The sequence below is a fragment of the Podarcis erhardii genome (assembly GCF_964252035.2).
Source record: "Podarcis erhardii genome assembly, chromosome: 4".
Classification (NCBI taxonomy): Eukaryota; Metazoa; Chordata; class Lepidosauria; order Squamata; family Lacertidae; genus Podarcis; species Podarcis erhardii.
In genome coordinates, this window is record NC_138508.1 from 98,506,826 (window position 1) to 98,525,383 (window position 18,558).

The 18,558-nt window shown below is 43.5% G+C and overlaps 1 protein-coding gene across 3 annotated transcripts in view; it reads left to right on the top strand.

Annotated features, from left to right (window-relative positions):
* The window catches only part of KLF12 (KLF transcription factor 12), a 235,268-nt gene that overhangs the window by 163,392 nt on the left and 53,318 nt on the right, over positions 1-18,558 (top strand). For 2 of the 3 annotated variants that reach the window (XM_081858262.1, XM_081858263.1), the window contains exon 5: positions 9,615-9,674. The exons of the other annotated variant lie outside the window; for it this stretch is intronic. In XM_081858262.1, the coding sequence (XP_081714388.1) occupies positions 9,615-9,674 (60 nt within the window). The remainder of the gene's footprint in view (positions 1-9,614; positions 9,675-18,558) is intronic. 3 annotated transcript variants of the gene reach the window in all.

Sequence of the window (18,558 nt, forward strand, 5' to 3'; positions counted from 1 at the left end):
GGCGAGGGGGTTATTGATCTCCCAGTGGTCTGCATTGAGCTGGGCACTCGACTGTGAACCCTGTTTGTATAGAATGCCTGAGGCCCTTTGTTTTGGGGAGACTGCTGAAGTTGCACAGTGCTTCTTGCTCTAGAGAACTTTGACATGCAACATATTGAATATGCCTTCTGCTGAATTACACCATTAATCCATCTAGCTCAGTATTGTATATTCTTAATTGGCTTTCCAAGATCTCAACCACAAGCCTTTCCAAACCTTGAGAACTTACATATGCAATTTACATGCCTCCTCCAACAATCCAGGCTCATGTTTGGCTCTCACCTTCTTCTTCTTCTGTTTCCATGGCAACTGTGGGTTGTTGGTGTTTTGTTCTTGGTTTTCTTGTTTTGTTTTTTTAACCATGTGGCAAATAGGCCAGTAGATTGCAGCAGGAGACCTTAGGATCCCCCCCCCCCAATAGATTGCCTCCTACGTGGCATGAAAAGGAATGTATATTGCTCAGGGTAACTTAAGTGTCCTATTGCACAACCCAGTGTGGCAAAGATGGGAACAGGGTCAGCTGGGATTGTTTGATGCTATCCTTTAGACAGGGAACCTGGCTGATCTGGTATAGGATTCAGGAGATGTTTTTTGAATGTCTGCATGTGCATGTCAGATGCATCCCAGAAACTGATGATAGGTGGTTCTGGACATGTTCTTCTGGGATTGTTTGAGGCCCAGACTAGGGGAGGTCAGTAGCTCCTGGTTCTGCTGTGAGTAGGGGTGAAAATCAGAGCAAGACAAAGCAAAAATCATCACCTTGGAGAGAGATGACAATGTGAATTCAGGACCATAGGTGGTGTTTGTGGACATCCAGGTTATCTAGCAAGGTCTTGGAACAACTAAGCGGATTTTATAGCAGTTTAGAGGCTCTGTGCCCTAAGTGCTGTCTCCTGGTCAGTTAAAGGGCTGGTGCCTTCTTTTACAGCTGTTGGGTCTTTTGAGGTAATGGTGTTTTCAGGGGTGGAGATCTCTCCTCAGGACTTCCTGGGTCCCCTGAGAAATCTGTGGGTCAGCCATTGGAATCTGGAGGCAGAGGTATCTCCTTGGGGCTCAGGATAGTCTTTAGAACAACACAAGATGGACTAGGGCTTGAATCCATCTCGGAGCTGCAGTTGCCAGAGGGTTCCAACGCTGAGGATTCCTGGTCCAAGGCAATTGTCCTCTTGAGTCAAAACCAGGACAGCCACCGTTTATAGATTTCAAACTCCCACCAGATCTGTTGTTAGACACCAGCTTAATAAAACTAGGAGACGTCAGTAATTTGTGCTTTTGTAACCTGGACACTTGACAGCTATAACGCACACCACATATAGCTTGTGTAGATTGTGGTGGCCTTCCTCCTTCCTCCAGCTCCTGCAGTGATACTGTGACTTTCAGAAATGCTAACTGTGTTGAATGTTACATTTATTTGTTACTTGTTGCTTTCTGTCACAATATCTGAGGTTGGTGAAGAACTTTGTCTTGTTTACAGCATCACATGATTTAAATATCCCCAGTGCACCAGAGACGGTGTACTCTTGCCGTTTGGTTCCTGTTTGCACCACATTGACCTCTCCCACATTAATAGGCTCCCCTTAAACTTTCCCACATTTCAGTGTTCAGTGCCCTTTCCAGATTGAAGTTCCAGATAAGAATCGAGGGATGTTTTGCTTTATTACTCTGCATGCTTGTTTGCTAGAAAAGGAACCTTAGAACTGAAAGCATTCCCATTCGAGATATGGTACTTGCTTAGAGATGGTTTCACGATGACTTCAGGCAGGTGATGATCAAAAAAGCCTGGGCAGTAGCAATGTGACTGCAATCTCCTATTCAGGAGCCAGCACATTCATGCTAAGCCATGGTTTGGCTATATGTAACATGCAAGTTCAACCTGTGTCTGTGTAGGGCCATTCTGCTGTACAGTGGTACCTCGGGTTACATACGCTTCAGGTTACATACGCTTCAGGTTACAGACTCCGCTAACCCAGAAATAGTGTTTCAGGTTATGAACTTTGCTTCAGGATGAGAACAGAAATCCTGCTCCGGCGGCGCAGCGGCAGCAGGAGGCCCCATTAGCTAAAGTGGTGCTTCAGGTTAAGAACAGTTTCAGGTTAAGAACGAACCTCCAGAATGAATTAAGTACTTAACCCGAGGTACCACTGTAGTCTCTTCAAATAAAAAATGATGCAATCTTATTTGCTCATAATGGCCTTTAGCCTTTGTCTGCTAGTGCATCTCTTAGGAAACTGAAAATTCCTATGAAGCTGCCCTGCTTTATGTATGTATTTATTTCAAATTGGTTTTCATCCAAAATATGTAAGCAATATGAGTGGCAACAATAAACACTTCACCCTCAATGCACTTATATACCTACAGGAAAACTAAATAGTAAAAGATCAATACCAGCTGAATAACCCAGAAATGAGGGGTGCTAAAAGGTTGTAATATGACTTGGGAATTCAAAAGATATTTTGGTTAAATTGACATAGTTTGATTTTGCTTGGTACGTAAAATGTGTGTAAAATTGCATAGAAATCATTTTAAATGATTGCCAAGTGCTTGCAGTTGTATATTTATATAGTTTCTATTATCCATTATTAATATTACTTAGTAATACCTGAGATATTCAGAAGGTGAAATTAAAATTCTTTGGTTTTCTAAAGGCAGCTTCTGTGCTTCTTACCAATATAAATGTCGTCCAAGCACAAAAATAATAGCAGAATTGAATTCCTCACACACAAAAACATGTTTTTAAGACCCCTTGCTGAATAATTTTTTTTTAAAAAAAATCCTCTAAAATGACATGCCCTACAATGCTGGGTTGTTAATCCAATGTTACATAACACTCAGGGTTAGAGATTTGTAAGAGAGAATTGTGGGTGGAATTCTCCTGCCTGCTTGTCAATCCCCTCAAATACCACTTTTTTCCTTTTTTTTTTTTTTGGTCCAGCAAAAACCAGATTTGTGGGTGGGATTTTTGGTGTGTTTCTGTGTGCGTGAGACAAGGGCAGAATGAACTAAGTACAGATTCTTGTCCTCCCCACTTCTTCCCTGAAAATTCCCCTATCCCATTCACTGTCTTGCAGCAAACCTTCCTAGAAATATATATTTAATTCTAAATTCTAAACATGTTCCAGGCTAGCTAGCTAGCTAAGAAAAAAAAATGACTCAAGCCCTGTAATGGTTCTAGGGGTTGCTCGTGCGTAAACCGGTGCAACACCTGGCTGGGTTGCCTGAGTGAACCTTTTCTGTCCGGACAGCCACTCATCCGTGGCTGTCTCAATCGCTGGCAGAATCCGTCAGTGGGCATTTCTTGAACTTCTTCCAGCAAAGAAGCTCTTTGACGCCTAGTCTCCTCCTACTCTCCCTGCGCGGAAGCCTTCTGCGCAAGGAGGGCGTGGGCAGCGGAGGACCCCTACTCTCCCCGCTGGTCCCAGGCAAGGAGTCATGGAGCCACCTCGCCGATTCCCCCATCTGCCCCCCTTCCCCACTGGTGCTGCTCTGATTTCCTTCCCCAGAAGATGGGCTGCTTCTCTCCCTCCCGGGACGCTCTCCGGAATCCCTTTGGAGCCCTCCCTCTCCCTCTGGCTCCGATGGCAGTTCCCTGACAAGCCCAAAGAGTGAAGGGGTATATCTAAGAAGCCAGAATATTAATAACTGAGGTTGATGTGCTGCCCCAAACTCCAGTAAAATATAGGTGGGAAGAGCATCAGTTCACATTTTTTAAATCAATTTTTCAATCCTGGACCATGGACTTAGCAGATCAGTCTGATCACCCCACCCCCACACTGGAAAAAAGAATAAATCTTCTCCCCACAGGCTGATGCTGGGTTAAAAGCTAACCTGTATGTATCAATATGAGGCCCCAAAACTGGTTGGTTCAGGGGACAACAGTAAAGATCTATAACTTATTAAGGAGAGCTGAAGGGATAAGGAAGAGATAAGAATTACCGTATTTTTTGCCCTATAGGACGCACTTTTCCCCCTCCAAAAATGAAGGGGAAATGTGTGTGCGTCCTATGGGGCGAATGCAGGCTTTCGGTGAAGCCTGGAGAGCGAGAGGGGTCGGTGCGAGAGGGGTCGCTGCTTGCGGAGAGTTGCCTGCATGCTGAAGCTGGGCTCCCACAGCTTGCAGAGAGCTGCCTGTTTGGGGGCTGGGGTCGGGGGAAGCTCGGGCGGGCCTCCCCCACCCCAGCCCCGCGCCTGGGGGGGAAAAATAATTTATTTCCCTTTATTTCCCCCCCAAAAAAACTAGGTGCGCCTTATGGGACGGTGCGTCCTATAGGGCGAAAAATACGGTAAACTGGCAGGACTTTTCTAACAAAACTGATTCCTTTGTTGGGTGTTTAAGGGTCTGAAAATGGAATGTAACAGAGAAGGCAAAATCAGTGCTTGAATTCCAACAGGGCTAGAAGAATAGCTAGTGTTTTTAGAAAGCTTTCCTTTGGGTAGGGGGGGGTCAGGAGGGGCAAATCAAGGGCTCCCCATCCCCAATAATTAAATACTAGGTTAAATTAACAAATCTAACAAAGACACAAAATGGGCAGCATTTCACCAGTAGTTTTGAAATGACATGGCAGCCTTTTCTCAATTTCTGGAACAGTTTTTTCACAGCTACCTAGATTATTATGAGCTTGTTTGCAGCGCTCTTAAGTATTAGATTATTAGTTATCTGGATGTTTTGTGTCTTTTCATTTTTCATCCCGTATATAAGATATATTAGCTTGTATAGTTGTTTTCGTCTTTTAGTAAACAGAAATGGATACAATTGAACCGCTTTTGCATTGTATTGATTTCAGTGGGAGAATTAAGCGCATGCTTCACTCTCTTGTTGAAATCAGTAGGACTGAAATGTGCTTGCAGTTGCTTGAAATCATTTGTAGTTTGCTTACTTTGGCTTTATGTATCTGTGCCTTTTGATTTTTTAAAATATCTATACCTCACTCTTCTTCCAAACATTTCAGAGCAGAGTTCAGGAAAGCTTACCAGCAGTTCTCAATCTGTGGGTCCCCAGATGTTGGACCACAACTCCCATCATCCCTGAGCTCTAGCTAGGAGGTGATGGGAGTTGTAGTTCAGGATCAGACCTGAATCCTATGAGTTTCCTACAGGACACTTAAAAACAAAAATCCCCTTTTGGATTTCAGCAATGACAGTTTAAAAAAGAGAAGAGAGCTATTCATCACCCAAAAACCACTAAGATTGAGCAATAATCAATCAACTGAGCAATTGTGTACTGGGCTCAGTCATGTTTCTGGGCTCAGTTAAGAGTGCTGGTTTTGATCTTTAAAGCTCTTATTTATTTGGGATAGAGTTATTTGAAGAACTGTCTGTACCCATATGAACCTGCCCAGGCCTTAAAATCTGCCTCAGAGGAACTGCTTATAAGCTTGCCAGTAAGGTCAGTTCAGTTGACAGGCACAAGAGACAGGGTCCTTTCTATGTTTCCCACAAGATTATGAACTCTCCAGATTGTAAGAAGGATTTGAAAGCCCACTTGTTTGAAAGCTGTTACTTTAATATCCTATTATTGACTGGATCAAATTTCTATTTTGCTCCTTTATTTATTTTCACCAGCCCATGTTTTTAAATACTTGCTTGTAATGCTGCTTTTGAAATGTTATTTTTTTTGAATGTTAATGTGGTTTATATGGGATGTAAGCTGTCTTGGGTGGGCTGTGCCCAAAGGCTGGTCTATAAATAACTTTATATAAGTTATGTTTGTTTAAAACTTTTGAGGACCCCGTCCATTTCATTGTTCACTTGTTAGAACCCCATTCATTTTAGAGCCAGAGTGTTGTAGTGGTTAGAGCATTAGACTGGGACCATTGGAGACCAGGTTCAAATCTCCAGTCAGCCATGTTGGTCACTTGGGTGACTTTGGCCAATCACTGCCTCTCAGCCTAACCTACGTGAGTACAGGGTAGAGTACAGGGTCAGGTTTAAGGTGCTGGTTTTGACCTTTAAAGCTCTATGAGGTCTAGGACCCACATACCTATGGGACCACCTCTCCGTGTATGCCCCTCGGAGGACCTTAAGGTCCACAAATGATAACACTTTGGAGGTCCCAAGTCGCAAGGTGGTTAGATTGGTCTCAACCAGGGCCAGGGCCTTTTCAGTACTGGCCCCGACTTGGTGGAACTCTCTGTCACAAGAGACTAGGGCCCTGCGGGACTGGACATCTTTCGGCAGGGCCTGCAAGACAGAGCTGTTCCGCCTGACCGTTTGGACTCAGTCTGACCCTTATGTTTCCCTCCCCTTATGGTTTTGATCCATGGGCTATTTTTAAAATGAGGCTGCATTTTAAATTGTATTTTAACCTGTATTTTAAATTGGGTTTTTTTTTCCTATTACGTTTTTATTGTAAATTTACTGGTGTTAGCCACCCTGAGCCCAGCTCTGGCCAGGGAGGGCGGGGTATAAATAATAATAATAATAATTATTATTATTATTATTATTATTATTACCTTGTAAGGATTTAAAAAATAATAATGAGTGTGTCTGCCATGGGCACCTTGAGCACCTTGGATGGAAGGTGGGGTGATTTTAATCACATCAAATTGAATGGTTCTTTCCCGTTTCTGTTGCTTACATTAATTACGTTACCCTTTCCCCCTTCCTTTTACGGGGAAGGCGTTCCTTTCTTTTGCTGCTGCCGTTGCCATTTGTGGCAGCAGAGCTGATTTCAGGGGCCTCCTCCTCCTGCCATTTTATGTCCCCAGTTGTATTGTGCCTAGGTATTCAATTGTGTTTAATAGTGCAATGAAAACAAATCCCATTTGTATCCCGTTAGTAAGTGATTGCGTTCATTCTGTAACAAATGAAATTTGAAGTGAAGGCTTCCCGTTGAGTTTGATTTTTCATTTGTTTTGAATGAATGCCCATCCCTAGTTCTACCCCTAGTCATTGCCCCTTTCCCGTGAAAATAATGGGGGAAGTTATTTTGCATCCCACATTCTGTATATATCTCACATTAGCTAGACCATAGCCATGTAATAATACCGAAAATGTTTACCACAAGAAAAGCATTAAATAATAGAAGGTCCTCTTTGTCTAGAACACCAGTCTTCATGGTAAAACTACCAATTACAACTGTATATGATTCATACCTCTGGGTTTCCCAGCTTCCGGTCGGCCTCCTTTGGGGTTAGTTAATTCTGGAGCACTGGTGCATTAGATATGAGTGGATCATGCCCTCATGCAGCCACATATTACCCGCTATCAGGGAAGCCTGCCGCTTGTTTTTATGAGTGGTTGCATTCGGACATTATGCTATTCCATGATTTACTGTTGCTCCTCCCTTCCCTCCTTCAGAACAGCCGTGAAGATGAAATCAGAAATGTTCACTTCCGTTTTGACCTACTGTCATTTAGAATTACCACAGTTTCGTGTTCAGCGGTCACACAGAACTGTAGTTATTTCAGAGGAGATATAATAATAATAATAATAATAATAATAATAATAATAATAATAATAAAGCTTCCAGTTTCTAACAGCTGTTGGAGAGGATTTTGGGTGGCGCAGGGAGCGTACAGTCATACCTCGGGTTACAGATGCTTTGGGTTGTGTGATTTTGGGGTGGCGCACCGCGCCGAACCCGGAAGTACTGGAACGGGTTACTTCCGGGTTTTGGTGCTTGCACATGCACAGAAGCACTAAATTGCGCTATGCGCGGAAGCGCCGACTCGCAACCCGCGCATGCACAGACGCGGCGCTGCAGGTTGCAAACGGGATTCCCGCATGGATCGCATTTGCAACCCAAGCGTCACTGTACAAGTTTAGACATGTGTCCAAACCAGGCCTCACATGTCTCTAATGTGAGCTTCCCATCTTCAAATCAGAAGGTGCGCCTACTTACTCTTTTATATCTTCTAAAATTAAACTTGGGGCGGGGGATATACTCGGGTGCCTCCAATTTTAAATAAAAATGTGTGCACCTAAGCTCTCAGAAATTTGGAAAGCGCTAGTTTAGAAGTATGTCGCCCATACTTGGGACATACTCCCAAGCAAATTTTCATCAGGTTGCAGTTCTTAATCCATAGCACCTTTTGTGTTTTTCATTGTTCAGTACTTTAGAATTCATGCAGCGTATTAGCCTCCATGTAGGGTTGCCATATTTCAAAATGTAAAATTACGCTGTTTCCGTTGCTTTTTTCATCGCATTGCCATACATTCGGGTTTTCCCTGACACCATTTTTACACCCGAAAACCAGGACATTTCCCTGACGTATGGCAGGCCTACCCCCGTGCTGCCCTATTTCTATAATATCTCCAAAATCTCCCATGTAGTTTCCAGTGGCTTAATGCATGCCTCCTTCAGAAAAATATCATGGAATATTCCAAGCAGATAGGCATGAGGTTTTGCAAACCAGTTGCAAGTTGTTGTTGTTGTTGTTGTTGCTGCTGCTGCTGCTACTGTTTTAAATGGTATAACTGTTTGTTTTTGCCATTGAATGAATCCCATTTCCTAGCCAATAATGCAGATCATCAGAATTCTTCCAGAATCATAGATACCTTAGAATCATAGTTGGAAGGGACGTTTCATACATTGCATATTAAGATGAAAGAAGATTACTTCGTCAATGCAGGAGCCTGGTTCTGAAATACTTATTGTTGAAACTTGTACGCCTTAGACTACTGTTTTCTGTGAAATCGCTACATTTAAATTCTCAATTAAAATGCTTTACTCCTAGCATTTTCATCGGTGTGTCAAAAAGCAAATGTGGTCCAGTATTTCACTTCAGTGCCGATATCGTTTTATCATTATTCATAAAGTGCCTGTCATTATGCTTCATTATTTCTGCCTTTTCCCTCAGAGCTGCTGAAATTCTGAATCTGTGAATTTCTGCATAAACTCTGTCAACCTGAGAAATAAATTTTTAAAACTAGGTCGCAGGGCCTCCCCAGAATACCTCCTTGGCAAGCATGCAGCGTCAGATGCTGGCCAATACCCAGAATGGGAAGCTGGCATGCTTCCTGTTTTTCACCCATCCCAGGTCCCAGCTCATAATTTACCTGGAGCTTCAAGCTGAAGTAAACTCCTCACAGGAGCTTTGGGGCTGGAATGTAAATGGAAGCAAGACAACCTTCCATTCTCTGCAATAGCTGGAGCACAGTGGAGCACTAAGAGAAAAAGGTGGGACTTATACTGACCTTGCAGGAAGTGTGCCCTTATATTCCTAATTTTGGTTATCTGGTTCGAAGTGTACTCCTGCTCCTAGCAGATTAAATGGAGTGGGTCTACTCTAAGTAGGACTTAGCTGACGACAGCCAGAAATCCTAACAGCAAATGTAGTTGAAATAAATGTCAGATGTTTCCATTGAAAAAGAAGTCATAGCTATCGTTTTTTAAAAACACTTTAAATTACCCAGTGATGGACTCTGTCCCTGTAAAATTAAATCCATCACTGTTTCAATGCTGCTCCAGGTGAATTTCAGCTGGAAGAATACAAAATCTTAGGTGTAGGCTGTCTGTGCTTGTTGTTGGGGCTGTGGTTTTTTCCCCCCTGTACGTTCCCCTCCCTGTTGTCTACCCCCCTCTGACGTTCTTTGGGGTATCTTAAAATTGCTAATTGTCTGTGTTCAATTTCCAGAGAGAGCATGTGGGGCTGTGCCAGGTCAGCTGTTAACACTTTTCGTTTTTTCAACTCCAGGTATGAAGTATTTTATTGTGCATTATATAATGTTGATATTGTGTACTTGAAATTTCTGGGAAGCAGTTTGCTTCTGTTTTATTTCCCTCTGTCATGTGGCTGGCCACTGCAAAATAAAACAAAGGATTTCTGGAGGGAAGGTGCAAAGTCAGCACTTCGGTATTTTGCTCCATTGTTTCCCTCTTCACTAGAAAGCGGGTGTGGGGGCCACTGGTATCCAAAAATCTCTAAGGCCTCCAACATTATATCCTCCCGATATTGTTGGACTACACTTCCCCAGCCAGCCTGGCCACTGATCAAGTGTGGTGAGAGCATCCAAGAACGTTTAGGAGCCACCATTTTGGCTAGCCCTGCTTTAGATGAACAAAATGTAGCACCAGCATGGTAAATATCCAATTCTTACAGCCTGCCTGAGACTTCAGAAACGGGGGTGGGGGGGGTGGCCCTATTAAGCACCTGGTGGGCTACATTCATCTCAGAGGGTAGCAGGTTCAGCAGGCCTGATGTGTCAAAATTGCTGCCGTCCCGATAGGTGGCCAAACTCTGCATCTGTGGACACTGAACACAAGTAGATTAGAGAAGGACGCCTTGCTTGCCAGTCAGCTCACATTCAGTATTTTTATCACCAGGTTCACAACACTTATAATTCTTCCATTTGCACTTCATCTGCCCACCAGAGGGCTGCTTCGCACATCGTACATGATTGCCATTGAGAAAGCAAATACTATGTATTTCTGTCCGCATGGGAAGGCAGTTGTGTGAAGCATGTCCAGCAGGGATTGGGCTGGTTTCCACCATGCCAGCAAAAGCCTTTGTTTTGGGATGACATTGTTGAGATGATTGGAACCAGTATAAACCACACAGGAGCTGCTTCACATGAATGAATCCCTATCCAGAATAGAACCCACCATTTGTCTTCTTGGAACAAAGGAAGCTGTCTGCCAGAGCCTTGCTCCATCAGTCTGTCTACACCAGGGGCAGTCAACCTTTTTATACCCACCACCCACTAATGCATCTTTCTTGATGGTAAAATTTCCTTACCGCCCGCCAGTGCTTGATGGAAGGAGGATTCAGCTTGTGTCGTAGAACCCCCTACCGCCCACCTAGAATCCTGAAACGCCCACTAGTGGGCGGTAGAGACCAGATTGACAACCCCTGGTCTACACAATGGATGACTTGCTTGTCGACCTCCAGATGCGGTTGGACTCCAGGTCCCATCAACCATTGCCAACGTGGCCAGTGGTCAAGGATAATGGGAGTTGGACTTCCAACAACCTCTGGAGCAACACAGGTTCCCCACTCCTGGTCTCCATTGACTGGAAGCAGTTCTTCCGGGTTTCAGAGATGAGGCTTTCCCACTCCTGCCTGAGGATGCCAGAGGTTGAGCCCTGGTCTTTTCACATGCAGAGCATGTGTGCTCTGCCACTCTGCCACCAAACTTTTCCTGTGGTGGCAGCAATGTCCCTGGCACAAAGTATGAAGTGTGGGCCTTCGCCAGATGTTGTACCCTGTGAATCTGTGCCCCTTAACCTTTACTCTGTATTCATTGAAACTGATGTCATCATATGTGCTTGACTTCCCAGGAGATGAGAAAGACCCAAAAGTGCTGCAGTGTTGGTGCTGAATCTGGACCCTAGCTGCTATTCGTATCGTGCTAGAAAGCCAGACCAGCACCTAATGTTACACAAGCAGTGGCAGTACACATGCTCAGTTTTAAAAGTGAAGCCTGCTGTGTAGAACGCCACATAGGCAAACTTGGCCCTCCAGATGTTTTGGGACTACCATTCCCATCATCCCTGACCACTGGTCCTGTTAGCTTGGGATCATGGGAGTTGCAGTCCCAAAACATTTGGAGGGCCAAGTCTGCCTATGCCCGACATAGGTGAATTATTTCAGTCTGGCTGGCATCGTGCTTTGACCTTGTAGAACTGCTCTTCTACTTAAGCCTGTTTAATCCATTTGTGGCCACTGGGGTGCAAGGACTTACATGGTCCTTAGGAATCCAACCTTGCAATTTCAACAGCTGCAGAGATTGCAACAGAACCTGGCCACACATGCGGACAGCATACAGACAATTGCAGGTGCTTACTGGCATACACTGAAGCCAAGTGTCAGTTTTGGTGTTTGGTGCTTTCGTACTTCAGTAGCTTGGAGTGTTGCAAGCAGCAACATAACTTCGGGTGGCTGCAGATGCCTGTAACTGTTGACATGTTTCTTGCCTTTTGATGCTTTAAATGACAATGTGCTGACTGCAGTATTGACTGTCAGGTTAAGGTCCAATGAAAGTTCAGTTTAAATCCAGGTCAAAGAGGAGCAGCTGTATGTATAAACTTCCAGCCCACATTAGAGTAGAAACGTGAGAATTGAGACAGTCAAATTTTGTTGGTTCACCATCCATGTTAGTCTGTCATAGCTGGCCACAAGGATGTATTACTGAAGCATGCTTAGAAGTTCTAGTCTCTCTCTCATCCACACACACATAAATCTGTCTTCTCTATCTAAATCTATATAGCTCTCTCATGTGTACACATGCATGCATACATCTTTTCCCCCGGTTGGGGAGAGAATTTGTGTTTTCTCTTTGAGACCCAAGCTGCAGTGGCAGAACGTCAAAGCCACATATGCAAAGAAGGGATCTGTAGAAGAAAAACAGCAAGTGTTTAACTCTTCTCCCTGGTGGGACACCCCCCCCCCAATTCTGTTGCCATGTGTGTGTTCACCATGTTGAGTGGAGAAAAGCAGCTGAAAGATCTCGCAGGGAAAAAGTAGCAGGCAGAAGACTAAGTGAAGAGTCCATCCATCAGCTCTTCTCTGCAGACTGACACGTACATGCTTTCAGCAGAGAATAAGCAAATATTTGGCCTCGTTAAGAGCTAGTTGCAAGGTCCGTACTGCTAGGGAAAAAGTGAAAGGACATTTTGTGTTGCTTTGCTTGGATGTGGTTAGTTGTCATCCTTCAAGTAATGGGTGCTCTGCTAATACCTAATATATCAGGTGCTTTGATATGGATGGATCACATGAAAACTGGCAGATGTGTTCATTGGTGCTGTGCTCCTGTCAGAGAGTTTTCAGTGGGTCTTGATAGAGAAGTTGTTGACCCTACCCATTCTGTGTGAGTCATCTTGGAGAATCCGTTACTTTCAGTGTGCTGAAAGTACAGTTTTGTTTTGCTCTCCTTAAAACGCTGGTCTGCCCTATTCTTTCTTAACGTCTTCTGCTTCAGACATGCAAAAACTTAATGTAGCTAAAACTAGAATTATGCTCATGGGTGTAGCATGTCTTTCTGATGCCATGTCTGATGTGCAGTAGCCATCCTTTAGTGGAGAATGAACAACAGGGTGGTTAGAACTGCTACACATGTACCTGGAACATGTTCTTTACATGTTCCCATGACTTCTGAAATATAGTTGCTCCTTTCTTCTTGACCATGCAGCTTCGATGCCCTTCCAGAGCAATATTAGATGAAGCTAAATGAATATGTTAGAGAATTATTCTTATTTTTAAAGGAGAGGGAACAGTTCACCAAGTAGGGCAGCGAAGTAAGTGATTTGCAGAGTTGTATGGTTAGATGTGGACTACTGATTTATTACTAATGTTTGTCATTATGGAGGAGGGTTTCATGAGCAGGAATTGCATTGCAAGGACCCTCAGGGACCGCAATGTGTAGCCATACGTTGCACACATGCCTGTCAGTAAAGACTGGCTGAGTCTCCCAGTGTCAGGGGCGATGGGCGGATTTTGCCCTAACCACAAGTATCATTTCCAAGTGTAGTAGATCACTATCCTCCATAAGAATGGCAAATATTGATTTATGGAAGAAAGTAAAGAGTAGCAATCTGGGATGAAGGGCTTAGGCAGGTGTCCTTGTGATATTGTTTGAGACACATGCTCAGGACTTTTTATTTCAGCAACCTTAAATTTAGTTATTTGTTTTGCTGATTTTATATGTGTTTTTATGTACACTTGTTTTTTAACAGTTTTGCTGGTTTTTTGTATAATTACATTCTGTGCACAGCTTAGAGAGTTTCCTACATGTTTCTGAATAAATCAACGAACCTCTAGCTTTTGAGAAACAAGGTTGCTCCTATCTGCAGAGACCCACACTAGGGTTGATTTCTTTTTTAATGTATGATAATAAATCTCCAATCAATGCTTTATAAATGTCACCAAGTTCATATTTCTCCTTCGCCCTTTCTGCTCTCTGCCTGGCATTCATTTGGCTCTTGCAGCCTCCTTTTCTTTCTGATTCTCCTTTGGCCACACAGCAAGCTCCCTTTTGCCAGATGGGTTGTGCTTGGCAGCTGGAAAATCCAGGTGCCAAATTCTAGAATGTAGCTTTTGCACGTTGACATGAGGGCCTGTTGTTGCCTTCTTAGATCACAGTTTGGCTTACTCTCTGACTGGCAGCTGTGGAACAGCCTTTGGGGTTTCATGTAAGGGGGAAATGGTTGTGGGTTGGATGCATTGCTTGGCTTGAATGATCTTGTTAAATACTATTTTCTAAGTCTAAGGTGAAATTACTTGCATTTTGTCTCATTCTCAATATATATATATATATATATATATATTCTGCTTTTGTTCACACTGATAATGCTTACCTTTTTCAACACCCTTGTTAAATTATTATTATTATTATTATTATTATTATTATTATTATTATTATTGTTAACTATTTCTACCCTGCCCATCTGGCTGGGTTTCCTTCCCCCTCCCTGCATCCACTCATTCATGTTCATCCATGCTTTTAATTGCATGGACATTGTACTTAACATTCAGTCTGACTGTATCAACACGCTTTTTGAAAATGAATCTAACCAATTAATCAATATTGAGTGTATTTATTTATTTATTTGATTCCATTTATGAATCACTTCCCATAAGATTTCTCAAAGCCTTTTCGTAACAGAAACATCAACGATAAAAACTACGGAAAACAGTTCCATATGTAAAAACAATTCTGTACATGCAAACAATTGAAAATAATTCTATACGTAAAATCAGTCAAAAGCAATCCTTTTACACTTGCCCGAGAGTAAATACTATTAAATGAAATGGCACTTGCATCTGACTAAGCATACATAAGATTGTCAAAATATACCTCTCAACCCCCTCATCTTGAATTATTGTCTGGAAAGTGCAGTGGTCCCCAAGACTACAGATGTTGGACATCCCTAGATGAAAGAGTTTTCTGATGGTAGAGCCAAAGCAATATTCTATACAAATACACCCACAGTGAAAATGCAGCCATTTTTTACGGGTTGTGTTGTGTCTCTGGAGCCGGCCTTAACAGATAATGCTACAGAATGAATGTGAGAAAGAGAATCTATTTACATTCTTCATATAGCCTTGAGTATATATTTTTTTTCTGATGAGAAGACAGGCTTCCTAGGAATGCTGTTTATCTCCATCCCTACTACACAAAAAATCATCGGTGTGGATTTGTACGTTGCATTTTGATGTGATTAAGCATTTTAAGCCTATTGATTTCATGCTGAGGATTAATGATGCTGCATGAACAAGCATCAAGGAATAAAACGTATTTACATGCTTGATTTGAAACATGTCCCCCCCCCCCTTGCAAAAGACTCCAAAGAACCTGTTGCAGGATAGGAAAGAGATAGCAACAAAGCAAGACGAATCGTGCAATTGTGCACTGAAAGAGACCTGAATTGACTCATTTTAAGCATAAAGAGATCCAGGAATATGAGGGCTTAATCAGGATTGATTGCACTATCTTGGATACTTAACACCAGTGTTTGACTTACTCTGCTGGAATAAGAGATTAAAAGGATTTCATTATGTGTAACTGCGTATCGGATTTCATTATCGGTAACTCCAACTAATCAAAGAAGGATACTTAGTCACCCCTGATTAATGAGCAGGACTTTGTAACTGAAAAGTGTGCTGGTTTTAGCAACTTAACGGGCAGGACCTATAGATGTGTGTATGTCTAGGCAAGCGGTGCAGTATTGTAGATGAGACTCTCGATTCTGCTGTGATTGAGCTCAGAACTCCACAAATTCCCCAGGAGGTCTGACTGCATGTTGTACACAGACCTGTCTTAACTGAAACCTCACTGACAATTTAATTTAAGGAGAAAAGCGATTTGGGGAGGTAGCGATTTGGAGCTGAGAAACTGCAGGCCATTTGCAGGAACTAACACATTTTTGGAAACCAAGAAGTGGGAGGGAAGTAAGGAAACTTTGTGTTAATTTGGAGCAGTGAAAAAGTAGACAGAGAAAGAGTTAAGCTGCGACTTGTTTATTTCAAAGGTCCCACATCCAAAGCTTCTCTTTTTTAAAAACAAATGAAAGAAACCGCTATTGGGGTTCTATTACACATGTTTGCATGTAATGGATGGTTCGGCCCTTATATTTAGCTCAAACAGCTCATTGTTTTGTGCTCTGCGATTTGCCAGTGTGAGCTTCATTGTACTATTCTCAAGTTTATTGCCCAGCCAATTGGCCATTCCAGAATCCAATAATTAAATCACAAATGGTCAAACATGACCAAACATTCTCAAACATAATTGGTGGCTCCATGTATTATTAAAATCAAATTTAAAAATTGCCCTACCATTACAGGCAATATCAGCAAACATACATCTATCAAAATCACCCAGTAAGTTACATCTATATTAGCGTATTAATTTACTAAACCCATCCCACTTTAAATTTAGAATATTGTTTTGTACTCCCCACTTTTCTGAGAAGTAGGCAGAAGCACCTTTTTACAGGAAATGTTTTCCCGTGAGAAGAGAGTATGGGAAACTCAGGATATTTTTCGAGTAGGGGGGGAACCAGTAAACGTCCCAACAGGCAACGCTAGTCTTTAAAGCATTGTCAGATCCCCAAAGGCAACACGATCACCTTGACGATCCTGAAGGCTGCCACTTGCTATTTAGCTGCAAAAACATGGTCTCGCTTTTGCTTTGCTGGCTAAATTTAAACTGGAAAAAATGTTATTTCCAGGCAGATGTGCAAGTTTGATCTTAAGATTTAATGCTACCTCCTAAAACCTTTTGGCTCAAGGTGTGGTTGGTGAATGTGAAAAGAAACAAATGGGATCAAGGCAGTCTTGGGAAAGAAGGAAGCATGCTAGCAGATGTAATCATGGCTGGCTGGTTTTGTTGTCCCCAGTGGTTTTGTTCCTGTGTTGTTCTACGGTTTGGGTCCTGTTTAAAGGTAAAGGGACCCCTGACCATTAGGTCCAGTCGTGGCTGACTCTGGGGTTGCGGCACTCATTTCGCTTTATTGGCTGAGGAAGCCGGCGTACAGCTTCCGGGTCATGTGGCCAGCATGACTAAGCCGCTTCTGGCAAACCAGAGCAGTGCACGGAAACGCCGTTTACCTTCCCGCCAGAGCAGTACCTATTTATCTACTTGCACTTTGACATGCTTTCGAACTGCTAGGTTGGCAGGAGCAGGGACCAAGCAACGGGAGCTCACCCCGTCATGGGGATTCGAACCGCCGACCTTCTGATCGGCAAGTCCTAGGCTCTGTGGTTTAACCCAGAGCGCCACCTGCGTCCCTTGGGTCCTGTTTACCTTGCCTCATAAGTCCCTCCCCATTCCCTGATACATGACGAGGATTATCTGTTCCTGATACCATCCACTTGAGAAAGCACCAGGCTGGGTCAGCTGGTGTATTAGCATCACACCACCCTCTCCAACTTTCCATCCCAGTATGCAGCAACAACCAGGCCAAAGGGCAGTCAGGTAAGCGGTACAGCCCTACCGTGAGGTCTGCTACTGGTCCCGCCCCCAGGGCCTGCAGAGAGCTAGGAATTTAAATGAGGAAACCACACTAAAGTAAAGCCAATATTCTGCGCCATCTTTGGCAACAGCACTGTGCTTGCCTAATTTATCTATCATCTGGATCAATGTTTTGGGGGGACAGGAGGCGGGCAGGTATGTTCCTGAATGGGGTCACTGTGCCCCTGAAGGACCAGGTGAGCAGCCTGGGAGTCATTTTTGACTCACAACTGTCCATGGAGGCACAGGTCAATTCTGTGTCCAGGGCAGCTATCTACCAGCTCCATCTGGTACGCAGGCTGAGACCCTATGTGCCCGCAGAGTGTCTCACAAGAGTGGTGCATGCTCTGGTTATCTCCCGCCTGGACTACTGCAATGTGCTCTACATGGAGCTACCTTTGAAGGTGACCCGGAAACTGCAACTAATCCAGAATGCGGCAGCTAGACTGGTGACTGGGAGCAGCTACTGGGACCACATAACACCGGTCTAGAAAGACCTACATTGGCTCCCAGTGCGAAAACTTGGGACCGAATAGTCATTGAATATTCATGAAGCATTTTCACTGAAAGAAGCATCCTCGAGGGCACCGTTCTGTTGCTGCAGAGAAAGAAGAACCTTCTGTTTTGAGAAGTAATTTTGGCCTTTTCCTATTATTTTAGTAAGCGTTCATTTTTGGCATCTTCCTGTGGCTTTTTTTTAGTAAGCTGATGTAGGCGTGTTGGGTGGGAAATACCGTCGACTGTGCAGGAGCCCCTTTTGAAAATGCCTTAAACCACACCAGAAAATTTGCATTGATTGTTCTGCCCAAATGTGTCTCAGCGGATCGGAGAAATTGCACTGAAAATTACGACGGGGTTGTTTTCATACCTTCGGCTAATGAGCAGATCCTGGGGAACTTGCCGTTCTTGGCTTTCAGAGTTAAAGTGTATAATCGCCGGCTTGTCCTTAGTAATTGCCTTTCTGTGCCAAGTGGGGCGACCCAGATCTCTGCCAACCAGGGTGACAGGGTTCCTGCACCCCTGAATAGGTGAGCCGATGAGGACATTTCAGGAGAATTAAGTTTTCCTTATCCTTCCACCATGGCAGTAGTCAGTCCTTATTAGTTGTGCAGCTGGTTTCCTGCGGCAGCT